The sequence below is a fragment of the Diaphorina citri genome, unplaced genomic scaffold, assembly GCF_000475195.1.
Source record: "Diaphorina citri unplaced genomic scaffold, Diaci psyllid genome assembly version 1.1 scaffold1244, whole genome shotgun sequence".
In the NCBI taxonomy this organism is placed as follows: domain Eukaryota; kingdom Metazoa; phylum Arthropoda; class Insecta; order Hemiptera; family Psyllidae; genus Diaphorina; species Diaphorina citri.
Genome location: NW_007378673.1, coordinates 32,296 through 60,143, shown reverse-complemented (window position 1 = coordinate 60,143; position 27,848 = coordinate 32,296). Strand labels below are relative to the sequence as shown.

At 40.8% G+C, this 27,848-nt stretch overlaps 1 protein-coding gene and 1 non-coding gene across 2 annotated transcripts in view; both read left to right on the top strand.

Moving 5' to 3' along the window:
- LOC103514922 (intraflagellar transport protein 122 homolog) overlaps window positions 1–27,804 on the top strand; it is a 30,372-nt gene extending 2,568 nt beyond the window's left edge. Inside the window, exons 5-34 of the mRNA XM_026827769.1 lie at window positions 411–624; window positions 1,159–1,287; window positions 1,337–1,563; window positions 2,374–2,549; window positions 4,195–4,325; window positions 5,681–5,822; window positions 7,291–7,573; window positions 7,878–7,987; window positions 8,328–8,365; window positions 8,446–8,613; window positions 9,475–9,594; window positions 10,774–11,052; window positions 11,659–11,823; window positions 12,280–12,449; window positions 13,078–13,219; window positions 13,673–13,753; window positions 14,290–14,454; window positions 16,014–16,133; window positions 16,514–16,824; window positions 17,640–17,781; window positions 18,694–18,820; window positions 19,345–19,595; window positions 20,695–20,864; window positions 21,280–21,376; window positions 23,199–23,325; window positions 23,858–24,116; window positions 24,556–24,743; window positions 26,001–26,293; window positions 26,868–27,029; window positions 27,459–27,804. Coding sequence (XP_026683570.1) covers window positions 411–624; window positions 1,159–1,287; window positions 1,337–1,563; window positions 2,374–2,549; window positions 4,195–4,325; window positions 5,681–5,822; window positions 7,291–7,573; window positions 7,878–7,987; window positions 8,328–8,365; window positions 8,446–8,613; window positions 9,475–9,594; window positions 10,774–11,052; window positions 11,659–11,823; window positions 12,280–12,449; window positions 13,078–13,219; window positions 13,673–13,753; window positions 14,290–14,454; window positions 16,014–16,133; window positions 16,514–16,824; window positions 17,640–17,781; window positions 18,694–18,820; window positions 19,345–19,595; window positions 20,695–20,864; window positions 21,280–21,376; window positions 23,199–23,325; window positions 23,858–24,116; window positions 24,556–24,743; window positions 26,001–26,293; window positions 26,868–27,029; window positions 27,459–27,527 — 5,056 coding nt within the window. The 3' untranslated portion in view covers window positions 27,528–27,804. The remainder of the gene's footprint in view (window positions 1–410; window positions 625–1,158; window positions 1,288–1,336; window positions 1,564–2,373; window positions 2,550–4,194; window positions 4,326–5,680; window positions 5,823–7,290; window positions 7,574–7,877; window positions 7,988–8,327; window positions 8,366–8,445; window positions 8,614–9,474; window positions 9,595–10,773; window positions 11,053–11,658; window positions 11,824–12,279; window positions 12,450–13,077; window positions 13,220–13,672; window positions 13,754–14,289; window positions 14,455–16,013; window positions 16,134–16,513; window positions 16,825–17,639; window positions 17,782–18,693; window positions 18,821–19,344; window positions 19,596–20,694; window positions 20,865–21,279; window positions 21,377–23,198; window positions 23,326–23,857; window positions 24,117–24,555; window positions 24,744–26,000; window positions 26,294–26,867; window positions 27,030–27,458) is intronic.
- Window positions 25,319–25,390, top strand: Trnaw-cca. The gene has a single exon. It is a non-coding gene; the product is annotated as a tRNA-Trp (tRNA).
- Window positions 27,805–27,848: the final 44 nt, after the last annotated feature.

Here is a 27,848-nt window from a genome sequence, read left to right as displayed (position 1 = left end):
AGGTATCTGCAGCCAGCATTTCCTAATGGAAGACGATGGTAGACTGCAGAGTTACAATTTCGACGGCATTATGGAGAGAGAGTGGAATTTCCCGGGCAAAATATCCTGTGTGATGTTTTTTTTTTTTTTTTTTTTTTTTTTTTTTTTTTTTGTAGTTGAACAGTACTGAGGGTGACATAGGCTACTTAAATTTTTCACATTCCATCCTGATAAAAACCTTGCTTAAAAGAGTAAAAATAAATAGTAATGGAACGAGGTGATTGGTTTTAGTCCCGAGTTCCTGACAAAAAGTCTGCACTCGTTTCGATTGCGAATATTTCATTCTGGTTCCGATTTGAATTCTGGTGATTTATGTAAGGTGCCTTTTTTTTACCTTGGAATTTATAATAATTCATGTCTGTATTGAACAGGATACTGAAGAAGATCCGTCATAACCCTAGCGCCAAGCTGAAAGGTATCTGCAGTCAGCATTTCCTAATGGAAGACGATGGTAGACTGCAGAGTTACAATTTCGACGGCATTATGGAGAGAGAGTGGAATTTCCCGGGCAAAATAGCCTGTGTACAGGTGATAGATGGTGTTAGTGGGAAGGAGTGTGTGCTGGTGGCTTTCCATAATGGACAGGTGAGTAGAGATGTTGCGATGGATCAAAAACCGAACTGCGTAAAGTCTGACGTCACACATATTTGAACTCTTTCATTAGAACGGAAAATAAAAATTGAATTTTCGACTTTTTACAGTTATGACGTCACACATATTTGAACTCTTTCATTAGAACGGAAAATAAAAATTGAATTTTCGACCTTTTACAGTTATTTTTTCACATCTTTGAACTCTTTCATTAGAACGGAAAATGAAAATTGAATTTTCGACCTTTTACAGTTATTTTTTCGGAGTTTTGACCTCAGATTTGGATTTTTCACTAGAACGGAAAATAAAATTGAATTTTCGACCTTTTACAGTTATTTTTTCGAAGTCTTGACCTCGGATTTGGATTTTTCCCAACTTTTTACATGGGAATCGACCATTTATTTATAATTTTTACCCATTTGCAACTGCTCCATTCTGCTCCATATTTGTACAGAAAACATCTCATTTTCTTCCAGGGACCATGTGCTCGATTTTACCTCTATTTGAATGGTGTTTTGTCTTCAACAGGTCATGAGACTATTCCTGCACATTAATTTGGCATCGGAAATTCTCAACATGGGCAAATACATAGATCACCTGTATCTAAATCACTCTAGAGACCAGATCGCCTGTATAACCAATACTAGACTCCTATATGTTTACTCACTGGGCAAAGATACTCCTCAGCTATATTTGTCTTCAACAGGTCATGAGACTATTCCTGCACATTAATTTGGCATCGGAAATTCTCAACATGGGCAAATACATAGATCACCTGTATTTAAATCATTCTAGAGACCAGATCGCCTGTACAATTCTCAACATGGGCAAATACATAGATCACCTGTATCTAAATCACTCTAGAGACCAGATCGCCTGTATAACCAATACTAGACTCCTATATGTTTACTCACTGGGCAAAGATACTCCTCAGCTATATCATGTAAGTATATCATACTAGCAGGTTGCTCGTATTTCTCTTCGGAAAATTGAGCATATCTCGATATTATTGGACTTTCATTATTATAACTGTATCAAATTGTCTTGCATTACTAAAAAAAAGGGTTTTTTTTTTTTTTTTTTTTTTTTTTTTTTTTTTTTGAAGAGGTTTAATAGAGGGAACTATAACAACGGAGATCTCATCCCGAAAACCGAAGCGAGAAGGAGGATGGGAAAAGCCAGCCGTTTCTCGTAGGGAAATAAACTTTAAGACATTCTCCTGCACATTATGTATATAATAATAGTAATAATAATAATAGACTCTTGAGTGGAAGGCAACCACTAGGCGAGGTTGCCTAGTGTGTATATCTTTTGTGTATAATCTTTTGAGCTCTATTACCCTCCTTGCCTAATCATGTTGCGTTGCGTCTTATTTTTATCATCTCCTACTTCATCATGTTGCGTCGGGTTGCGTCTTAGGTATTTTTTTTTTTTTTTTTTTGAAGAGGTTTAATAGAGGGAACCATAACAACGGAGATCTCATCCCGAAAATCGAAGCGAGAAGGAGGATAGGAAAAGCCAGCCGTTTCTCGTAGGGAAATAAACTTCAAGACATTCTCCTGCACATTATAAATAATATGGCGTGCTCAGGCCGGAACTTGGCCTGGCGCTCTGCCGTGCGCCTAGATACTATGTATAATCTTTTGAGCTCTATTACCCTCCTTGCCTAATCATGTTGCGTCGCGTCTTATTTTTATTATCTCCTACTTCATCATGTTGCGTCGCGTTGCGTCTTGGTTTCAGTCACAGCGACGCAATCCAACGTGTGCGTTACAATCCGGTGAGCAACATTCTCGCCAGTTGCGCAACATCGGACTTCACCATCTGGTCTGCAGAGAACAAATCCCTGGAGAAACATAAACTGGATGCGCGCATCACTTGTTGCGCATGGAACTTTGCAGGAACTTATCTGGCAATAGGTGAGACAGTGCGCAACGCGCAGTGGTATCACATATCTGTCATATTACTTAAAAAAAAAAGAGTGTGTTCACCGCCGTTTTTATTTCGTAGCAATGAAACAACGTCTACAATAGACTCCAATGAGTTCCAACATGAGCAAAGCCTCATTCCTGAGTAAGAATAACTTCAGGAAGAGCTTACAGCAAACTAGTAAGTATCTACTTCCCAATATACCATTAAAGGTAGGAGTTTAATGTTACTATACCTATGAAAAAAAACAAAAAAACTTCCAATGTTTTTAGTGTTAGTGGTCTTACCCCTTTGGTGACTAGCTACCTATAGGTATACAGCTGTGCATTAACCTCAACAAGCCTGACAGGAACAGAGTGGAGCTGGACACATTTTGATACCAAGCACACACAACATTGTATAACTTCAATGATCCATTAGGAACTTTGCAGGAACTTATCTGGCAATAGGTGAGACAGTGCGCAACGCGCAGTGGTATCACATATCTGTCATATTACTTAAAAAAAAGAGTGTTTCACCGCCGTTTTTATTTCGTAGCAATAAAACAACGTCTAGAATAGACTCCTGTGGTCTGTGTCGTAGCATGCCTCTCATCCGATGGGCGAGAAGAGACACAAACACAATACTTCCCATTTAGTGCTCGGTCAACACGAGAACACCAGAAAGTAGCCCGTTGAAATATTTGCAATCGAAAACGAGTGCAGGTGAGCTGAAACTATTCAAGTTAGTTGCTTAAAAGCTTAATCAATCATCTTTTGTTGTATCATGCCTGCCATTTGCACTCAGACCATCTAATGGACCACAGTCTTTCAGCTTTTTCTGCCACACATATTAAGGTCTTTCAGATGTTCTGGCTGGCATTACAGATAATTGATATAGATTACAGATAAAGGCTCAAGGACTTTTTGTGTTTTTTAGGCTTAAGTATATGCCCAATGTCCAAAATTTTGGACAAGTTATTTGTAGACCTAGGAGCCTGGAGCTGCTGAGCAGTTTGTAAGCTCAAATGACTACGTCCAAAATTTTGGACATTTTCGGTTGAGGATTACAAAAATAATGTTGTGGAACTTTGCAGGAACTTATCTGGCAATAGGTGAGACAGTGCGCAACGCGCAGTGGTATCACATATCTGTCATATTACTTAAAAAAAGAGTGTTTCACCGCCGTTTTTATTTCGTAGCAATAAAACAACGTCTACAATAGACTCCTGTGGTCTGTGTCGTAGCATGCCTCTCATCCGATGGGCGAGAAGAGACACAATACTTCCCATTTAGTGCTCGCTCAACACGAGAACACCAGAAAGTAACCCGTTGAAATATTTGCAATCGAAAACGAGTGCAAATTTTTGTTGATGGTGGGATTCGAACCTTAGACTCCTGTGGTCTGTGTCGTAGCATGCCCATCCCGTAGTATGCCTCTCATCCGATGGGCGAGAAGAGACACAATACTTCCCATTTCGTGCTCGGTCAACACGAGAACACCAGAAAGTAACCGGTTGAAATATTTACAATCGAAAACGAGTGCAAATTTTTGTTGATGATGGGATTCGAACCCGGGACCTTCTGCATGGCAAGCAAGCGCGTTACCACTGGGCTAACCGTGCCCCTACATTGACGACTATTTGTTCTTTTTCAGGCCTGGCTAATGGTATGGTGAGTGTGCGAGATATCAACTGTGAGGAGAAGCTGTTCATTAAGGCGGATAGTCCATCCCTGGACCGATCTGTATGGGCTCTGGCTTGGAGCCCTATTATGAATACGACTAAGGTAGGTATAGCTTAACTCCATACACAAAAAGCCCACTCCGAGACTTATGTGTAGGGGCAGACAGCCCTAAAGGATGGGTTGAGCTACTACGAATCTACGAAAAGGATGGGTAAAGGTTCTAAGGAGCTGTAAGAACGGATGCCTTATCGTCCCGAAATCGAAGAGGAGGACATGATAGGATAACAGAAAGCCAGTCGTTACGAGAACGGCAGTGCAATAGTCCTAAATTAAAATGGACGCGGCACACATGGTATGGTGAGTGTGCGAGATATCAACTGTGAGGAGAAGCTGTTCATTAAGGCGGATAGTCCATCCCTGGACCGATCTGTATGGGCCCTGGCTTGGAGCCCCATTATGAATACAACTAAGGTAGGTATAGGTACCTAACCATAGCTTAACTCCATACACAAAAAGCCCAATCCGAGGCTTAGGTGTAGGGGCAGACAGCCCTAAAGGATGGGTTAAGGTTTTACGAATCTACGAAAAGGATGGGTAGAGGTTCTAAGGAACTGTAAGAACGGATGCCTTATCGTCCCGAAATCGAAGAGGAGGACATCATAGGATAACAGAAAGCCAGTCGTTACGAGAACGAACCTTATCTGGCTGGGGTATAGTTTTCCACGGGCGGGAGTCGAACCTGCGATGAAATTTTGACAATGTTAAAAAAACCTAAAGGGCATTTTAGGCTCTACCAAGTCAACCGTGGCTAGCCGATTTTTTTTAGGTTTACCTACCTATTTCTTCAGTTTAGTACTATTTTGGAGGAAGATGAATAAGATCAAATGGACAGAAAGAATGAGCAACCAGTAGGAGAAAAAAGACAAATCTGGAAAACCTTAGAAGAAAGAAGGCACAAGTGGATAGGACACCTCTACAGACACAATGAGTTCTTAGTTTCAATCATAGAAGGAAAGAGGCAAGGAAATCAAGGCAGAGGACGACCCCGACTGAGCACTGAGCTACATAAATCAAATAGTGGAATACTCCGGATGTCAATCATACACTGAAATGAAGAGGAAGACTTCTGATAGAAGAGCGTGGAGATTGTGGAGAACTACAAACCAATCTCAAGATTGATACAGTCCACGTCAACTGGGAAATCCGATGGAAGCGCATGGAGGGGAACCGCAACTTCTCAACTGTAAGTCGGACAGTTCTAAAAGTTTCACCATTCGATTCGGTGTGAAAAATCCCATGGGATCAATTATTCACATGCTTACTTGTTAATCAACTATTTTTTGACGAGTGCGCACCCAAAGGTCATCGGACTTCCCAGTTGAAGTGGACTGTAGTTATGATGAGTACTATTTTTTAGTCACTCTTCTTCATTTTAGTTCCATTTTTTTTCTCCCCAGGAGGTGCTCTGTGTATCAGACTGGAGTGGAGAGTTAACCTTCTACAATAACACAGGCCATGTGATAACACCAGAGAGACCTATCAGGGCAGAACTGTTGAGTCTGCAGTATTTCTGCGATGGACATTTCCTTCTGGGTGGAGGTACCTAAGAAGTTTAAAAACATACCTAAACCAAATTTAAACTCATGGGCCAGTGCCCTAAATCACCAAAGTATGGAAAAGTATTTACAATTCCATATTTCGATATGATTCGTCCAAATTCAAAATTCTGCTTTTCCATTGGCTACTGGAAAAAACCTTGAGACCTAGGTCTTTCACTTTTGCCGACACATACGTTCTGTAGCGACGGTATGAGGATGAGTTGTTGTATCGGCTTCAGCTGTAACCGAATGGTGATCGCAAAATAAAGAAAAGATATCTTTTTTATCTGCCATACACCGGGGTGATGGTCTCTAGCCAACTAGCCATGTTAAATTGGCTCGACCTGAACCGCGATAACCCCAGGATGGTACTTTGTGGTAAATAATTGGGTTGGGTTAAAATCCTGGTGAAAATTTTATGACCGATTTTTCCGTTCCAAACATCTGATTGACCAAAATTGTCTTCCGTCTGACTTAAGAGCGAGAATTTTTGTTCATAAATGTGGGTGTTACTTACTTTACTCTTTCACTAGAAGCTAGAGGGTAAAAAAGGTCTTCATTCCAAACATTGTAGTTTACTCACTGATTGCATTTTCGTTTTGTTGTAAAATAAACTTAATTTTTTACTTACTTTACTTTTTCGGAAAATACCTAAGTATTTGGTTTATTTTTCATCTCACATTTTTTTTTTTTTTTTTTTTTTTTCCTAAATTTTTTGTTTTTTTTTTCTCTCATATTTTTTTTTTTTTTTTTTTTTTTTTTAAATTTTATTGAATACACTTGAAGAAGGAGAAGAAGAAGAAGAAGAAGAAGAAGAAGAAGAAGAAGAAGAAGAAGAAGAAGAAGAACTTGATGGTAATAGGTACTGCTTTCATTAGCATTTAACTCCACAGTCACGTGGTTTTGTTTACAAATCGCTAGGCCGCTAGGCGTTACCATGACAACTACTAGCAAAACATTCCCCCTCCTCCCACATGCTTCTCATTTCTACTTGAAAAAAGTTTTTTTTCTTCATTGAATTTTCTCTTGAAAATTAATTGTAAAATTTCATCCCTTGATTGGGATTTGAACCCTTGTTCTCTTCCTTACCAGGCTAGCGCGATTCGCGGTTAGCGACTATTAGATGGTACGATTTTGCGCAAGGTACCTTACCCACGCAACTCACGTATACACTTCAGTAAATAACATGCAAGTTAAATGATCTCATTTGTGAAAATAAATGATAATAAAAAAACTCCGGAAAATGTATTTTTGACAACGGAATTGTGAATATCGCGTTAACGATAGACTAGTATTGTGATCAATCAACGATGAAGTCCTCTGTACTGTGGAAGCAGAAAGTTGTGGATGAAATTGGAGTCAAACAATGGTAAGTCGGGACTACTTATATTCCCGTAAAAATCGATCGGGAGAAAGTGAAGACTAGAAAACTAGAGGATTTTTTTCAACCAACGGAAGTTTGTAGAGAGAGGGAAAAAAGTGCAGATTTTCTGTCAATGGTGAGCATCGAACCTTGTACCTTCGGGCGGATTGCCTCGAACCATGGTACACTTGGATGACAATGGTCGCGTGTCGACTGTATTTGTCGGAGGTTCGAGTGAGCAATGTGCTAACTGAGAGGACAGTGAGGGTTAAATGCCCGGGCGGAGTGTGTGCGTTGTTCATTTATCGGAATAAGATGGGGGTGCAGATGAGCGACAAGGTGGTGGTGTATGAGATGTATGTGGCAGAGACTACAGGGATGCATTCCAGGTAAGTAGACGATAGAATACCCAATATACCCTGTTTATACTGTCAGAAGCCAGAATGAGACTGAAAAGTCCCTTTACTACTGCATTCTAAACAAGGTATAATGTTATTTCAATCAATGGATACTTACAAGTTGGTTTTCATCCCGACTCGGAGTTTCCCTTGAAAATGCCTATAAAAGATAGACGACGAAACTATAAAAGGTTCGGGATGAGGTTTTTTTTTTTTTTTTTTTTTTTTTTTTTTTTTTTTTTCATTCGTTCTTCATGAGTTATTTCTATTTACCAATCTTTCCATTCTATTCCAGTGTGTACGACACATGTTTTGACCCAGAAGGCAAACACATTCTAGTCACTGGGGGTAACCATGTGCTAGTGTATAATGCTAAGGATGGTTCACTCATTCATACACTCAAAGGTAAGTATATAAATGATAGTCGAATGTCACCCCCAATTCTGTCCGGCTGTAATACTTTTTCGTGAAGTACTAATGAAATCTTCAGTGGGAGGTAATCACTAAGCGTGGTTAACGCCGCGTTCTCTACTAGGTACCTAACCTTTAGAGCTCAACTATTAAGTGGTTAGTTTATCACATGAATGAGGTTTCTCACATGAACAGAATTCCATGCCTCGGCTGGGATTGAACCCTCGCCCTCCTGTTTACCACTACGCCACCGAGGCGGGAGTGAGGTACCTAGTCGTCTACGAATTCCGTAAATTTGAACAACAGCTCTTAATTCTAATCTTTCCTTTGATAGCTCAATGGTTTAAATATTTTCCATTCTGCTCCATATTTGTACAGAAAACATCTCATTTTCTTCCAGGGACCATATGCTCGATTTTACCTCTATTTGAATGTTGTTTTGTCTTCACCAGGTGATGAGACTATTCCTGCACATTAATTTGGCATCGGAAATTCTCAACATGGGCAAATACATAGATCACCTGTATCTAAATCACTCTAGAGACCAGATCGCCTGTATAACCAATACTAGACTCCTATATGTATACTCACTGGGCAAAGATACTCCTCAGCTATATCATGTAAGTATATCACACGAGCAGGTTGCTCGTATTTCTCTTCAAAAAATTGAGCATATCTCGATATTATTGGACTTTTATGATTATAACTGTACCTACCTTTGTAGTCATATCAAATTGACTTGCATTACTACTTATCATCCCTAGTGATATTGATTTGATTTACTATTACTGTCCTAGTTAGGATGACATTGAAAGAAACCGGAGATATGACAGCATATGGTGGAGAGATTTTGTCCATCGATCCCTTTAGTAGATTGGAACGCGATAATTAACTTTATTTTTCAATAAGACAGAACAAACATAAAGCAAACAATAATAGGTAGTACAAAAAAGAAAGAAGCAATTTCCTTTACTATTACTATCCTATTATTTGATTTACTATTACTATCCTAGTTGGGATGACATTGAAAGAAACCGGAGATATGATGACAGCATATGGTGGAGAGGTTTTGTCCATCGATCCCTTTAGTAGATTGGAACGATATGGTTATGTATGTATGAATCCTAGTGTCCCTTTTTGCACTTTTAGCATTGTTTATTAATTCGAACAATTGAGCATATCTCGATATTATTGGACTTTTATGATTATAACTGTACCTACCTTTGTAGTCATATCAAATTGACTTGCATTACTACTCGTACTTATCATCCCTAGTGACAATGATTTGATTTACTATTACTATCCTAGTTGGGATGACATTGAAAGAAACCGGAGATATGATGACAGCATACGGTGGAGAGGTTTTGTCCATCGATCCCTTTAGTAGATTGGAACAATATGGTTATGTATGTATGAATCCTAGTGTCCTTTTTTGCACTTTTAGCATTGTTTATTAATTTGAAACTCATTATGTTTTCCAGGAGATGTACGTGGATAGTGTAGCATGGAATAGTCAAGTACCGGATATGTTTTGTTATTCTAATGATAGTCATCTTAGTATACGAACTGGCTCATTCCCCCCACATCAACAAACCTTGTCAGTAAGTACCTATTGCTTCTTTAAAAAGAGTGTTTCTTTACCGCATCCCGTTTTTATTTCGTAACAATGAAACAGTTGCTACATTAGACTCATGTGGTCTGTGTCACGAACTGGCTCATTCCCCCCACATCAACAAACCTTGTCAGTAAGTACCTATTGCTTCTTTAAAAAGAGTGTTTCTTTACCGCATCCCCTTTTTATTTCGTAACAATGAAACAATAATTGTGTCTAATGTAGCAATTATTGCTACATTAGACTCATGTATTGTGATCTGTGTTGTAGCATGCCCATTTCGTAGTATGCCTCACATCCTCCCCCCACATCAACAAACCTTGTCAGTAAGTACCTATTGCTTCTTTAAAAAGAGTGTTTCTTTACCGCATCCCGTTTTTATTTCGTACCAATGAAACAATTGCTACATTAGACTCATGTGGTCTGTGTTGTAGCATGCCCATTTCGTAGTATGCCTCTCATCGGATGGGCAAGAAGACACTCAATACTTCCCATTTAGGGGCTGGGTCACCACGAGAACACCAGAAAGTAACCCGTTGAAATATTTGTAATCGAAAAATGAGTAGAAATTTTTGCCAGTGGTGGGCATCGAACCCGGGACCTTCTGCTTGGCAAGCAAGAGCGTTACCACTGGGCTAACCGTGCCCCTAAAGAATAAATATGTACCTACATATATCTTAAAAAGATGAATATTCATTTTTTACAGGGTAAAGTTCTCTGTCTGATAGGATCCAAGCTGTTTGTTCTCAAGGCGGGTACGAGAACACCAGAAAGTAACCCGTTGAAATATTTGTAATCGAAAAATGAGTAGAAATTTTTGCCAGTGGTGGGCATCGAACCCGGGATCTTCTGCTTGGCAAGCAAGAGCGTTACCACTGGACTAACCGTGCCCCTAAACTGCCCTAAAGAATAAATATGTACATATATCTTGAAAAGATGACACTCAATACTTCCCATTTAGGGGCTGGGTCACCACGAGAACACCAGAAAGTAACCCGTTGAAATATTTGTAATCGAAAAATGAGTACAAATTTTTGCCAGTGGTGGGCATCGAACCCGGGATCTTCTGCTTGGCAAGCAAGAGCGTTACCACTGGGCTAACCGTGCCCCTAAAGAATAAATATGTAGGTACATATATCTTAAAAAGATTAATATTCATTTTTTACAGGGTAAAGTTCTCTGTCTGATAGGATCCAAGCTGTTTGTTCTCAAACCGGGCACCTGGGATATTGAACTCATTCAAATAGCGCTGTCCATACCGATGTACCAATACATCGAGAACACCCTGTATAGCCAAGCGTACACATTAGCATGTCTCGGAGTCACCCAGGATGATTGGAAGCAGTTGGCAATTGCGGCCGCGGAGAGTTTTCAGTTCACAATTGCGCTCAAGTGTTTCCGCAAGTTGCAAATGTTGCGACATATTGATCTTATTGGCAACTATTTGGTAAGTGGCACAAGCTCTGCTTTTACGAATGGGCATACCATTTATACAAATTTTGTATGTTCTGATGTTGTTATGTTCTAAAAATAATAAATGGAAACTTGATAATAATAAGTGGGGGAGTCTGAATAGCGGATTTTTTTTTCTTCCGTTTCTGTCCCCTGTGCTCTTCTTGGACCTTATCAATTTTATTTGAAACTTAACTGGCCCAAATATAAGAAAATCGTATGTTTTATGGAAGGAATACCAAACAATGTCTCATTGATAATCCTAGGTCCCTTTATCCAAAGAAAATTGTTCGTTTGTTTTAGGTCATAGTTAAGAACATGAAATTGTAATACTGTAATAGGTAGTACAGGGTCAACCCCGTTAATTGCATAGTTAAGAACATGAAATTGTAGGTCATAGTTAAGAACATGAAATTGTAGGTCATAGTTAAGAACATGAAATTGTAGGTCATAGTTGAGAACATGAAATTGTAATACTGTAATAGGTAGTACAGGGTCAATCCCGTTGATTGTGTAGTAAATAAATAAAAACTAAGGAAATGACAGTGTTCCTCTAAATGCTTGGTGCAGTGTATTACTAACCCCGATTTCTCATGCACAGAGCTCCCCTAACAAGAATGACGAGAGGGAACAATATCTTCTGCTAGGAGATCTACTCGCTCTGGATAATAAGTTCAAGAAAGCTGCCAAGCTGTACGTTAAAGGGGAACAACCACACCGGGCTGTTACTATGTATTCCGACCTGAGGATGTTTGATTTGGCTCAGGTAAAAAAGGGCTAGGCTAGGCGTGGATGGCCTGTTTTGTCTTGTAAGTGCTTGGTCGCGGGTTCGATTCTCGCACGGGGACTCCTTAACAGATAAGGTTCATTCTGGGAATGGCTGCCCCTTCCTTCTCTCTTCGATTTCGAGACTAAATAAAAAAAGCCCTGAAGTAGGTAAGTTTCGCAGTCGAAATACGCATGCAAAATATTCGGTGACCCAAAATCTAATCATCAAGTTTCATGAAACTGAGTTTCACCAGTGTGCATTGGTCTAGTGTTAACTTACGTGTTTCGTGAAACTCGTTTCACCAGTATGCATTCCGCCAAAGGATTGAAATTTTCTCCAAATTTCGTCAAAATGGAACAAACCTTTCGAGAGTTATGGCGAAACATAGAATATCTTAAAAGGACCTATCAGGTTCATGACAGGATTAATTTCTATCCTCTATTACTATTTCAGGAATATCTGGGTGCAGAAAGCAAGAACGTAGATCAGAAGTTGCTACTCAAGAAGAAAGCAGAATGGGCTGAACATATAAATGAGCCCAAGACTGCAGCGGACATGTACCTATCAGCAGGAGAAATAGTCAAAGTTATTGAGATATACGCCCAGCAAGGATGGCATGAGAAGTGAGTATGTCTTTTGTACAGATTTTCAGCAAATCCGGCCCGGGCGGCAATCGAACCCGCAACCTAGCGCTTACAAGGCAGACGCTCTACCCTCCAAGCTAACTAGGTTGGCCAAAAAGTTATTGATTCGTTTTTTGGACCCATTGATCATAGGTCCCATTAAAAGGCGTTCACTTGACACAAATATGCAAAGCCAGAGGCGCGGCGCGGTGACCAAAATTATGCTCATCCATGCATTCTTGACAATCGCATGCTGTTGGCTTTTCCTGACCCCACTCAGTCTGGGTGAGGTTTATGTGAGAAGGCCGGTTGCTTGTCGCTAAATGCAGAGTAAAATCCCCATCTAGAAGAAGAAGAAGAAGAAGAAGAAAAAAAAAAAAAACCTTGCAGTTATACAGTGACGTTAACTTCTATGAAACAATGGATTGAATTACAGACTCGTTCAGCTAGCTAGACAAATGGCCAGTTCAGAGACTACCTATCTGAAGTCCATAGCGGAATCCCTTTATTGCCGATTAGTTAGATTTTTTTGTATATTGATCAGATTTTATTGCATATTAGTCAGATTGTCTTGCATATTAGTCAGATTTTATTGCATATTAATATTATTAATCCGATTTGATTGCAGACTAGTCCAGCTGGCTAGACAAATGGCCAGTTCAGAGACTACCTATCTGACATCCATAGCGGAACATTTGGAGACCTTACACAAATACGAGGAGGCGGGAGAGATCTATTTGAAGCTGGGACAGAAACAGAAGATTATCAAGGTAAATTTTGTTCTTTTTTTATTTACTAGTGGTGTATGGCGCATTACATAATCAGATAAATCCCCGGCGTTCATACAAATCGCAATCACTTTGTCACCCATCCTCACCAACCACGGTACACTCTGCTCAACTTCAGAGATTAGCTGAGTTCAGAGACAAGCTCTTCATAAATCTGTGATTTCTTTCTTTTGTTCGTCTGATTGTGTCGTCATAACTCTCAACTGTTGTTCCGATTTTGACGAAATTTGGCAAAAAAGAACGGCCGCCGACCATGTGTGGGCACAGATTTAAACATCTGAAGGATGTTTTATTATTAAATTTTAGGCTCGATCGGGCCAGGGGACTCTGTAATTTTATAATTTGTAATTTATTTGCATCAATAAATAATAATAACAGTGGTTTCTCTGTGATTTCTACAGTCCATTGAACTATTCATATTCTATTTGATTTCAGCTGCATGCTGCTGCAGGACAGTGGGAAGATGCACTCAGTCTAGCTACAGGAGAACTCGAGACAGAAATATACCTGCAATATGCACAGTGCATATTATACATCTCATATTTCAGCAGGGTTTCATGCATATTCTATTTGATTTCAGCTGCATGCAGCTGGAAGCCCCGGGAGCGCGCAGCGCGACCGTAAACAAGGGAGCGCGAAGCGCGACCACATGCACAACCCCGCGAAGCCCCTGGGAGCGCGAAGCGCGACCCCATGCTCAACTCCGCAAAGCCCCAAGAAATACACGGGGAACACACTTTGAGGCCAGCAAAACTTTTCCTACGTTTAAATATTTTGCTCTCGCTTTTAGTTTTCAGTTTTCATTTCTTCGAGACAAGACTCAGGACACGCGAAGCCCCCCTCCCGAGCACGAAGTGCGAGTCCTAAATATATACAGCCCCCTGTGTACGCAACCCCGCGTAGCGAACACGCGAAGCCCCCGGGGGGTGGAGGGGGGCGAAGCCCCCCTCCCGAGCACGAAGTGCGAGTAAATAAATAAAAACCAAGGAAATGACAGTGTTCCTCTAAATGCTTGGTGCAGTGTATTACTAACCCCGATTTCTCATGCACAGAGCTCCCCTAACAAGAATGACGAGAGGGAACAATATCTTCTGCTAGGAGATCTACTCGCTCTGGATAATAAGTTCAAGAAAGCTGCCAAGCTGTACGTTAAAGGGGAACAACCACACCGGGCTGTTACTATGTATTCCGACCTGAGGATGTTTGATTTGGCTCAGGTAAAAAAGGGCTAGGCTAGGCGTGGATGGCCTGTTTTGTCTTGTAAGTGCTTGGTCGCGGGTTCGATTCTCGCACGGGGACTCCTTAACAGATAAGGTTCATTCTGGGAATGGCTGCCCCTTCCTTCTCTCTTCGATTTCGAGACTAAATAAAAAAAGCCCTGAAGTAGGTAAGTTTCGCAGTCGAAATACGCATGCAAAATATTCGGTGACCCAAAATCTAATCATCAAGTTTCATGAAACTGAGTTTCACCAGTGTGCATTGGTCTAGTGTTAACTTCGTTTAATATTTTCTCTCGCTTTTAGTTTTCATTTCTTCGGAACACGATTCAGGCACGATATTAGTTTTCAGGGGCGAGGCCAAGGGAGCGCGAAGCGCGATGTTTTCATTTCTTCGGAACACGATTCAGGCACGATATTAGTTTTCAGGGGCGAAGCCAAGGGAGCGCGAAGCGCGACCCCCTGCACAATCCTTCGCTTTTAGTTTTCAGTTTTCATTTCTTCGAGACAAGACTCAGGGACGATATTAGTTTTCAGGGGCGAAGCCAAGGGAGCGCGAAGCGCGACCTCATGCACACCCCGCGAAGCCCCGGGAGCGCGCAGCGCGACCGTAAACAAGGGAGCGCGAAGCGCGACCCCCTGCACAACCCCGCGAAGCCCCCAGGAGCGCGCAGCGCGACCGAAAACAAGAGCGCGCAGCGCGACCGTAAAGGAGGGAGCGCGAAGCGCGACCCCATGCACAACCCCGCGAAGCCCCCGGGAGCGCGCAGCGCGACCCCATGCACAACACCGCGAAGCCCCGGGAGCGCGCAGCGCGACCGTATACGCAACCCCGCGTAGCGAACACGCGAAGCCCCCGGGGGGTGGAGAATACCGATCTATAGATCTACCCCAGTCGCAAGCTTATGATCAGCTGGCTAACATATACTATACGTATAATATCGTGCATAAATATTGTCAGGAACCGTTTACATCGTACAAGCCGGACGTGCTGTTCAACGTATCGCGGTGAGTGTAAACCTGTAAACGCGGCCTAGTTTTATTATTATTATATTTTTTTAAATGGTATTTAAATTATTATTTCCTGGCTGGGGGACATTCAACAGGGAGTAGACCAGCTTAGTCTGGCTGGGGGACTTTAAACAGGGAGGATACCAGTCTGAAATTTCCCTTGCTAAAGAAATAACAAAGTTAGGTTGAATTCAAAAGAGACCCTCGACCCACCTGCGGGTACGGTGATACCCTAACCGTGGACCATATATTTAATGCCACACACATCTACAAATACGTTCCTCCCTCCCCTCACCACCAGCCCTCGATAACAACCCTGCCAACATCGACTCGACCTTAATCTATATACTAAGATCTAGGTAAACAGGGGATGGCGCGAACGACACAAGAGTGTTAAAGCGCCTAACTAGAAAAAAAAAGTTAGGTTGAGTGCGAAGGGCATGCACTCGTAAAATTTGGAACGATATGGTTATGTATGTATGAATCCTAGTGTCCCTTTTTGCACTTTTAGCATTGTTTATTAATTCGAACCTCATTATGTTTTCTAGGAGATGTACGTGGATAGTGTAGCATGGAATAGTCAAGTCCCGGATATGTTTTGTTATTCTAATGATAGTCATCTTAGTATACGAACTGGCTCATTCCCCCCACATCAACAAACCTTGTCAGTAAGTACCTATTGCTTCTTTAAAAAGAGTGTTTCTTTACCGCATCCCGTTTTTATTTCGTACCAATGAAACAATTGCTACATTAGACTCATGTGGTCTGTGTTGTAGCATGCCCATTTCGTAGTATGCCTCTCATCGGATGGGCAAGAAGACACTCAATACTTCCCATTTAGGGGCTGGGTCACCACGAGAACACCAGAAAGTAACCCGTTGAAATATTTGTAATCGAAAAATGAGTAGAAATTTTTGCCAGTGGTGGGCATCGAACCCGGGACCTTCTGCTTGGCAAGCAAGAGCGTTACCACTGGGCTAACCGTGCCCCTAAAGAATAAATATGTACCTACATATATCTTAAAAAGATGAATATTCATTTTTTACAGGGTAAAGTTCTCTGTCTGATAGGATCCAAGCTGTTTGTTCTCAAGGCGGGTACCTGGGATATTGAACTCATTCAAATAGCGCTGTCCATACCGATGTACCAATACATCGAGAACACCCTGTATAGCCAAGCGTACACATTAGCATGTCTCGGAGTCACCCAGGATGATTGGAAGCAGTTGGCAATTGCGGCCGCGGAGAGTTTTCAGTTCGCAATCGCGCTCAAGTGTTTCCGCAAGTTGCAAATGTTGCGACATATTGATCTTATTAGCAACTATTTGGTAAGTGGCACAAGCTCTGCTTTTACGGATGGGTATACCATTTATACGAATTTAGTATGTTCTGATGTTGTTATGTTCTAAAAGTAATAAATGGAAACTTGATAAGAAACTTGATAATAAGAAGTGGGGGAGTCTGAAAGCGGACTTTTTTTTCTTCCGTTTCCGTCCCCTGTGCTCTTCTTGGACCTTATCAATTTCATTTGAAACTTACCTGGCCCAAATATAAGAAGATCGTGTGTTTTATGGAAGGAATACCAAACAATGTCTCATTGATAATCCTAGGTCCCTTTATCCAAAGAAAATTGTTCGTTTGTTTTAGGTCATAGTTTTTCAATTACAGACTCGTTCAGCTAGCTAGACAAATGGCCAGTTCAGAGACTACCTATCTGAAGTCCATAGCGGAATCCCTTTATTGCATATTGATCATATTTTATTGCATATTAATCAGATATTATTGCATATTTATCCGACTGCATTTCAGACTAGTTCAGCTAGCTAGACAAATGGCCAGTTCAGAGACTACCTCTCTGAAGTCCATAGCGGAATCCCTTTATTGCATATTGATCATATTTTATTGTATATTAATCAGATACCTATTATTGCATATTTATCCGACAGTCCGACTGCATTTCAGACTAGTCCAGCTAGCTAGACAAATGGCCAGTTCAGAGACTACCTATCTGAAGTCCATAGCGGAATCCCTTTATTGCCAATTAGTTAGATTTTTTTTTATATTGATCAGATTTTATTGCATATTAGTCAGATTGTCTTGCATATTAGTCAGATTGTATTGCATATTAGTCAGATTTTATTGCATATTAATATTATTAATCCGATTTGATTGCAGACTAGTTCAGCTAGCTAGACAAATGGCAAGCACAGAGACTACCTATCTGACATCCATAGCAGAACATTTGGAAACCCTTCACAAATATGAGGAAGCGGGAGAGATCTATTTGAAACTGGGGCAGAAACAGAAGATTATCAAGGTAAGAGACATGCTACGAGATAGACAGGCTAAGACACAGACATTGACTCACAATAGTACGCGTATTAATCCACAGTTTATGGGTTTTGGAATTTTTGCAGGGACGGAAATGTGTGACGAACTTTTATAAGGTAAGAGACATGCTACGAGATAGACAGGCTAAGACACAGACATTGACTCACAATAGTACGCGTATTAATCCACAGTTTATGGGTTGTTGGGTTGGAATTTTTGCAGGGACGGAAAATACGGAAATGTGTGACGAACTTTTATCATTCCTGTGCCCTAAATCACCAAAGTATGGAAAAGTATCTTACAAGTGTAATAGCCAATGGAAAAGCAGAATTTTGAATTTGGACGAATCATATCGAAATATGGAATTGTAAATACTTTTCCATACTTTGATGATTTAGGGCACTGGACGAGCGCCACACGGGCAGGTAGTGTGTGGCGCGTTGCATAAACACACAGATACCCGGCGTTCATACAAATTATTTTCACCACGTTATACCTACATGGTCCGGTTCCACAAAGTCAGTTTAAACTCAGTTTAGTTTAACTCGTAACTCTCGGATTAAATCCGATTGATTGATTGATTGATTTTTAAACATTTCAAAAATTTTAGCCTATTAGATTGCTTAAACCGAGATTAAAAATTGAACGAAGTTTAAACCCACTTTGTGGCCCCGGGGGTTAGGGATTTTATCCCAAATCACTTTGATACACGTTTACATCCTAGTGAACTATTCATATTCTATTTGATTTCAGCTGCATGCTGCTGCAGGACAGTGGGAAGATGCACTCATTCTAGCTACAGGAGAACTCGAGGCAGAAATATACCTGCAATATGCACAGTGCATATTATACATTGCATATTTCTGCAGGGTTTCATGCATATTCTATTTGATTTCAGCTCCATGCTGCTGCAGGACAGTGGGAAGATGCACTCAGTCTAGCTACAGGAGAACTCAAAGCAGAAATATACCTGCAATATGCACAGTGGTTGGCGGAACATGATCAATTCTTACAGGCTCAGCAAGGTGAGAGAGCGCTAGGTTGCGGGTTCGATTCCCGCCAGGGGCGGATTTTATCCATTGACAAAAAGTGAAAATTAGTATTTGTTTTCCATACAACTTCAGAAGAGTGGAACTTCACAAAGTTGCCGACTCTTAAGCTGTGTCCACACTCCACACATAGTCGGCCCCGTCGATCGACGAGGTGAATCTATGTTGTCGAGGCAATATACGGTTTCAGTCGACATCGATCGACGCGGTCGACTATGTGTGGACACAGCTTTATATCAAGGGTGGGTGGTGGGTTTCACCAATGACTTAATCAGAGATTTCACTAATAGGAGAATTTTTAATCATCCAAAGAGGATTTTTTAATGATACAATCAGGAATTTTTAAAAACTTCTTTTTGGATCATTAAAATCTTCTTTCTGGATTATTAAAAACTCCTTTTTGGACGATTAAAAATTCTCCGATTAGTGAAATCTCTCATTAACCAATAATATTAACTCATTGGTGAAATCCATTATAAGTGCTTCCTCATTATTTTCAGCATTTCACAACGCGGGCAAGACCCAGGAATCGCTCCGTGTTCTCTCCCAAATGATCGACAATTCCATAGACGAGACCCGCTTCCAAGATACCAGCTACTACTATTGGCTCCTAGCGAACCAATACCGATCTATAGATCTACCCCAGTCGCAAGCTTATGATCAGCTGGCTAACATATACTATACGTATAATATCGTGCATAAATATTGCCAAGAACCGTTTACATCGTACAAGCCGGATGTGCTGTTCAACGTATCGCGGTGAGTGTAAATACGGCCTAGTTTTATCATTATTATTGTATTTTTTAAATGGTAGGTATTTAAATTATTATTTCCTGGCTGGGGGACATTCAACAGGGAGTAGACCAGCTTAGTCTGGCTGGGGACTTTAAACAGGGAGGATCCCAGTCTGAAATTTCCTTTGCTAAAGAAATAGCAAAGAAATCCGCCCCGGGCGGGAATCGAACCCGCGGCCTAGCGCTTACAAGGCAGACGCACTACCAACTAAGCTAACTAGGCTGGCACACTCTGTTTAGTTCAGTTATTTTAGTCCCTCCTTCTCCCTATGTTTTGTTTAGCCTTATAAGCCCCATGTAGCCTTGTGAGCCCCCTAGACTTTTGTAAGCCCTATATACTCTTGTAAGCCCATATGTAGTCTAGATTCTTGTAAGCCCAATTTTATTTAGGGTTAGCATTATCTTCTTTTATCTTACCCCTCCTATCCAACGCCCTTCTTTTTCAAAATTTCATAATCCGCCCCGGGCGGGAATCGAACCCGCGGCCTAGCGCTTACAAGGCAGACGCACTACCAACTAAGCTAACTAGGCTGGCTTCCATATTTAAGAACATGTGTAGGAGCTCGCCTTGTAGACAGGAGGGCGAGGGTTCAATCCCTAGCTAGGTAAGGTTAACTCCGGAGGCGTTCTCTACCATTATACCCATAGTGCTCTATTGAGTGGTCAAAGTCTCAAATCTCAAAATGAATAAATTAGGATAAATTTAATTTCTTGGCTGGAATTGAACCCGCGTTTTCCTGTTTACCAGGCGAGCGCCTTGACCACTACGCCGCCGAGGCAGGTAAGGGTAATATAGTACCTTAACCCAGCAATCTGATTGGCTGTTCCTAAAAGTAACCACATCGCATTACTTAGATAACATTTGGATTAGTGTTAACTTACGTGTTTCGTGAAACTCGTTTCACCAGTATGCATTCCGCCAAAGGATTGAAATTTTCTCCAAATTTCGTCAAAATGGAACAAACCTTTCGAGAGTTATGGCGAAACATAGAATATCTTAAAAGGACCTATCAGGTTCATGACAGGATTAATTTCTATCCTCTATTACTATTTCAGGAATATCTGGGTGCAGAAAGCAAGAACGTAGATCAGAAGTTGCTACTCAAGAAGAAAGCAGAATGGGCTGAACATATCAATGAGCCCAAGACTGCAGCGGACATGTACCTATCAGCAGGAGAAATAGTCAAAGTTATTGAGATATACGCCCAGCAGGGATGGCATGAGAAGTGAGTATGTCTTTTGGTACAGATTTTCAGCAAATCCGGCCCGGGCGGCAATCGAACCCGCGACCTAGCGCTAACAAGGCAGACGCTCTACCCTCCAACCTAAATAGGCTTCGTTTTTTGGACCCATTGATTCGTTTTTTGGACCCATTGAACATAGGCCCCATTTTTTTTTTTTTAAGAGGTTTGACAGAATAACTGCTATGGTCTTATCGTCCCGAAATCGAAGAGAGAAGGAAGACAGGATAGGAGAAAGCCAGCCGTTCCGAGAACCCCATCAGGATAAAATCCGCCCCGGGCGGGAATCGAACCCGCGGCCTAGCGCTTACAAGGCAGACGCACTACCAACTAAGCTAACTAGGCTGGCTATAGGCCCCATTAAAAGGCGTTCACTTGACACAAATATGCAAAGCCAGAGGCGCGGCGCGGTGACCAAAATTATGCTCAACCATGCATTCTTGACAATCGCATGCTGTTGGCTTTTCCTGGCCCCACTCAGTCTGGGTGATGTTTATGTGAGAAGGCCGGTTGCTTGTCGCTAAATGCAGAGTAAAATCCCCGTCAAGAAGAAGAAGAAGAAGAAGAAGAAGAAGAAAGAAAGAAAAAAAAAACCTTTAGAGTTATACAGTGACGTTAACTCCTATGAAACAATGGTTTCAATTACAGACTCGTTCAGCTAGCTAGACAAATGGCCAGTTCAGAGACTACCTCTCTGAAGTCCATAGCGGAATCCCTTTATTGCATATTGATCATATTTTATTGCATATTAATCAGATATTATTGCATATTTATCCGACTGCATTTCAGACTAGTTCAGCTAGCTAGACAAATGGCCAGTTCAGAGACTACCTCTCTGAAGTCCATAGCGGAATCCCTTTATTGCATATTGATCATATTTTATTGCATATTAATCAGATATTATTGCATATTTATCCGACTGCATTTCAGACTAGTTCAGCTAGCTAGACAAATGGCCAGTTCAGAGACTACCTCTCTGAAGTCCATAGCGGAATCCCTTTATTGCATATTGATCATATTTTATTGCATATTAATCAGATATTATTGCATATTTATCCGACTGCATTTCAGACTAGTTCAGCTAGCTAGACAAATGGCCAGTTCAGAGACTACCTCTCTGAAGTCCATAGCGGAATCCCTTTATTGCATATTGATCATATTTTATTGCATATTAATCAGATATTATTGCATATTTATCCGACTGCATTTCAGACTAGTTCAGCTAGCTAGACAAATGGCCAGTTCAGAGACTACCTCTCTGAAGTCCATAGCGGAATCCCTTTATTGCATATTGATCATATTTTATTGCATATTAATCAGATATTATTGCATATTTATCCGACTGCATTTCAGACTAGTTCAGCTAGCTAGACAAATGGCCAGTTCAGAGACTACCTCTCTGAAGTCCATAGCGGAATCCCTTTATTGCATATTGATCATATTTTATTGCATATTAATCAGATATTATTGCATATTTATCCGACTGCATTTCAGACTAGTTCAGCTAGCTAGACAAATGGCCAGTTCAGAGACTACCTCTCTGAAGTCCATAGCGGAATCCCTTTATTGCATATTGATCATATTTTATTGCATATTAATCAGATATTATTGCATATTTATCCGACTGCATTTCAGACTAGTTCAGCTAGCTAGACAAATGGCCAGTTCAGAGACTACCTCTCTGAAGTCCATAGCGGAATCCCTTTATTGCATATTGATCATATTTTATTGATCTTAAATATATACAGCCCCTTGTGTAACTGACTCACTGACTCACTCACTCACTCACTCATACTAATTCTAAGCCACTTCTAGATGAGCTAGGAAGATGCGGTTTTCACCATTGGATTCCTTATTTTTTATAGGTACTGGGAAAAATCGGAAAATCCCGAAATTCCAAACCGTTCCCGAGATATTGACGTTTTTTAGGCCCCCCATAAGAAATACACGGGGAACACAGAAACTTTTCCTACGTTTAATATTTTGCTCTCGCTTTTAGTTTTCAGTTTTCATTTCTTCGAGACAAGACTCAGGGACGGCCCGAGATATTGACGTTTTTTAGCCCCCCCATAAGAAATACACGGGGAACAGAGTTTGAGGCCAGCAAAACTTTTCCTACGTTTAATATTTTGCTCTCGCTTTTAGTTTTCAGTTTTCATTTCTTCAAGACAAGACTCAGGGACGATATTAGTTTTCAGGGGCGAAGCTAAGGGAGCGCGAAGCGCGACCTCATCCCCATCCCGCGAAGCCCCCGGGAGCGCGCAGCGCGACCGTAAACAAAGGAGCGCGAAGCGCGACCCCAAGCACATTTGATTTCAGCTCCATGCAGCTGCAGGACAGTGGGAAGATGCACTCAGTCTAGCTACAGGAGAACTCAAGGCAGAAATATACCTGCAGTATGCACAATGGTTGGCGGAACATGATCAATTCTTACAGGCTCAGCAAGGTGAGAGAGCGCTAGGTTGCGGGTTCGATTCTCGCCCGGGGCGGATTTTATCCATTGACAAAAAGTGAATTAGTATTTGTTTTCCATACAACCGAATATAGTGGAAACTTCACAAAGTTGCCGACTCTTAAGCTGTGTCAGTGTGTCCACACATAGTCGACCCCGTCGATCAACGAAATGAAGCTATGTTGTCGAGGCAGTGTATGGTTTCAGTCGACATCGGTCGACTATGTGTGGACACAGCTTTATATCAAGGGTGGGTTTCACCAATGACTTAATCAGAGATTTCACTAATGGGAGAATTTTTAATCATCCAAAGAGGAGTTTTTAATGATACAATCAGGAATTTTTAAAAACTCCTCTTTTTTGGATAGTTAAAAACTCCTTTTTGGATCATTAAAATCTTCTTTTTGGATTATTAAAAACTCCTTTTTTGACGATTAAAACTTCTCCAATTAATGAAATCTCTCATTAACCAATAATATTAACTCATTGGTGAAATCCATTATAAGTGCTTCCTCATTATTTTCAGCATTTCACAACGCGGGAAAGACACAGGAATCGCTCCGTGTTCTCTCCCAAATGATCGACAATTCCATACACGAGACCCGGTTCCAAGATACCAGCTACTACTATTGGCTCCTAGCGAACCAATACCGATCTATAGATCTACCCCAGTCCCAAACTTATGATCAGCTGGCTAACATATACTATACGTATAATATCGTGCATAAATATTGTCAAGAACCGTTTACATCGTACAAGCCGGATGTGCTGTTCAACGTATCGCGGTGAGTGTAAATACGGCCTAGTTTTTTTTATTATTATTATATTTTTTTTTAAATGGTATTTAAATTATTATTTCCTGGCTGGGGGACATTCAACAGGGAGTAGACCAGCTTAGTCTGGCTAGGGGACTTTAAACAGAGAGGATCCCAGTCTGAAATTCCCCTTGCTCAAGAAATAACAAAGTTAGGTTGAGTGCGAAGGGCATGCACTTGTATCTTGTAAAATTTTTCTAGCCAAAACCAAACGTCAGCCCAAAGCAATCACCCTGGGGCTGATTGAGAGACTGACGAAAAACGCCGACCCCGTCTGAACACTAGTACTTAAAGGGATTTATTCCAAAAGAACACGAGAAAAGGCGAAGAAGAAATTTATTACTTGTGTGATGGGAATCGAACCCGGGACCTTCTGCATAACTAACCGTGCTCCATTTTACTTCCTCAGCTACGCTCTGTTCGAGTTGAAATCCCTCAAGAGACAAAAGCTAAAGGGTGTCTCACAATTCTCCATCCTACATACACTCATCAAACAGGCTAAAATCCTGGGAGCCAATAAACTGGCCAATCAAATGCTGGAGAAACTGTCCAAATTGTATTGCAACAGTTCTAATCTGAGGGACACTGTAGATGCAAGAAAGTAGCTAAAAAAAAAAAAAAAAAAAATAATAATAATAAAAAAGACCTCAAAACGTGTTTTGGCGCTAAAAACTTACTATTGAAAATTTCAGCCGAATACTGGTAAGCTGGTAGGAGCTCGCCTTGTAGACAGGAGGGCGAGGGTTCAATCCCTAGCTAAGTAAGGTTAACTCCGGAGGCGTTCTCTACCATTATACCCATAGTGCTCTATTAAGTGGTCAAAGTCTCAAATCATCAAATCTCAAAATGAATAAATGAGGATAAATTTAATTTCTTGGTTGGAATTGAACTCGCGCCTTCCTGTTTACCAGGCGAGCGCCTTGACCACTACGCCACCGAGGCAGGTAAGGATAATTAATAGTACCTTAACCCAGCAATCTGATTGGCTGTTCCTAAAAGTAACCACATCGCATTACTTAGATAATAACATTTGGAATGACGATATTTAAGCGAGAGGAAGTTATGTGCAATACTTTCACTTGACTTTCTTCACTTTCACTTTACATCAGTACTCACTTATACGTGAAGCGACGTGTATTATATTAGTCTATTTTTGCCCCATCATATCAAGTGACTCTGTGGCGCAACGGTAGCGCGTCTGACTCCAGATCAGAAGGTTGCGTGTTCAAATCACGTCAGGGTCAAATTATTTTTGTCCGATTTTTCTTTTTTCTATCTCCTTGTCAATGATGAGGTTTTCCGTGTTTAATTCCCTTTTTGAAAAGAATACTTCGTGAACATTTTCCTATGTTAACCTGTCCAGTCTAACCATTATCACTTTTTTTACTTTCCTTATTAAATTTTATTATTATAATTTTTTTAGAGGGAACTGTAACTGCGGAAGTCTTATCTTCCTCTTCGTGAACATTTTCCTATGTTAACCTGTCCAGTCTAACCATTATCACTTTTTTTACTTTCCTTATTTTATTGTTATAATTTTTTTTAGAGGGAACTGTAACTGCGGAAGTCTTATCTTCCCGCAATTGAAGAGAGGAGGACGACATGGTAGGAGAAATATATCTAGCCGTTCCGAGAACGAAACTTTATCATTGTAGGATCTCGGCCGGGAATTGAATTACAATCCAGGCGCGCTCCAAGCTAACTAGAATGGCAGATCCATATTTTATATAATAATAACTCTTTGACACTTTGCAAAATACAAAATAACAACAGGGCGTGATTATTGCCTGAAGCCGCTGAAGCGATCTCTGCCACAAAACCCTTCTATCACCATCCTTTCTGTTTTTTCTCCAGGTATTATGAACATGAAAACCAAACAATACCACGACGATGAACATCTTCTCATTATCTGCTACTCCTGTTCTACCCATGTTCCTCTCAATTCTTCGGTCAACGCCTGTCTCAACTGCAAACAAAGCTTTGTCTATTCCTTCTGTACGTTTGAAGTGCTCCCCCTAGTAGAGTTCCAAGTGAAGAAGAGTGACGGAACCCCAGGATCTCTAGGGACAGAACCCCGAGAAGAGTGGACTCAGATTGAGGATAATTATGAGGCGCTGCAGATACAACCACTGAGTGATCCGTTTATTGTAAGTAAACGCTTTGCTGTAAGCGCTAGGTCGCGTGTTCGATTCTCGCCAGGGGCGAACTTTTCCTGAACTGATGAGGTTTGTTCTCAGATCGGCTGGCGCTGGCTTTCTCCTATTCTCTCTTCGATTAAGGGACAATAAGAACTCAAACCTCTTAGAAAAAAAGGAAAGATGTTTGATAGAAGGAACTCTAATAACGGAGGTCTTATTGTCCCGAAACAGAACAGCCTGTCTTCCCCTTACCAGCCGTTCTGAAAACGAACCTGTTCAGAATAAAGTTCGTCCCGAGTGGGAATCGAACCAGCATTCTAGCGCTTACATGGCAGACATGCTAACTAGGCTGACATAAGGCCCATCTCGAATATGTACAAGCGGGCGTCCATGCGGGCGGAGCCTGCTTGTCTTGAATATTAGAACTTAAGTAGTTTTACATTCTTCCTTTATTTCATAGCTTTGTAAGTCTGCGTCTTAGCATGCCTAACTTGTAGTTAGTTTTACATTCTTCCTTTATTTCATAGCTTTGTAAGTCTGCCTCTTAGCATGGCTAACTTGTAGTATGTCTCTTGATTTCCAGACTATGGAAGGTTCAGGCATGGTACAAGTGGACGAGGAAACACTAAGTCAAATGGAACCAGGCACTGTGGTCATATGTAAATGGCCTCCGCCTCTGCAATATCGATACTATAGAAACCTCCTTCCTGAATTTCCAGTGCTCTCCTGTGAAACCTGCTTTAGGGTGAGTGATATAATTTTAAAAAGTGAGTTCGACATGTTTAACTTAACCATATTGGTTTAACACTTAGGTACCCAGTTTGTTTGATTCATCATAACTTTTGAACAATCTGTCTAATTTTGATTTTTTTTTTTATATCTGAGAAAAGTGACAAAATAATTAACAAATCCCCCCCCCTCCCCCCCTTTTCCCTCAAAACATATTCGGCCCAGTTCTACAGTTCAATGAGCTAATGTGAACAATGAACATATGTATGAGCAAAAATAATAATAAGCATCCTTCCTTTCTTTCATCTGCAAAATATATCTGCCTTTTTGGTTCTTCTTATCAAGTTGACCCACAGAACTTATATATAATGACTGCTGAAACCCTCCAAGAGATTAACATATGTATGAGCAAAAATAATAATAAGAATCCTTTCTTTCACTGCAGATGTACCACAAAGAAGACTTTGAAATGGAGAAAATACAGAGAGGGGTGTGTCCTTTCTGTAGAACTTAGTGTTAAAGTTACCATCATCCTTGGATAATCAAAGGAAACTACATTGATACTAGTGATGACAGCTTTGAAATCAGAGAGCAAATGGTGCATATGAGTGCTATAAACCATCTAAATTCAAAATAGGCTCTCCATCCAAAGTGACCTTATGACATGTCTCATCATCTAGTCTCCCACCAGAACACTCCATCTTTGTATCCAAGGAAACTCTCTCCAGTCAAAGAACACATTTCAAGATAAACTGTCATAATTTTCCAATTACCTATATCAACATGCCCAGACAAAGTCTACAACATAAGTTAAAAAAAAAAAAAAAAAAAAAAA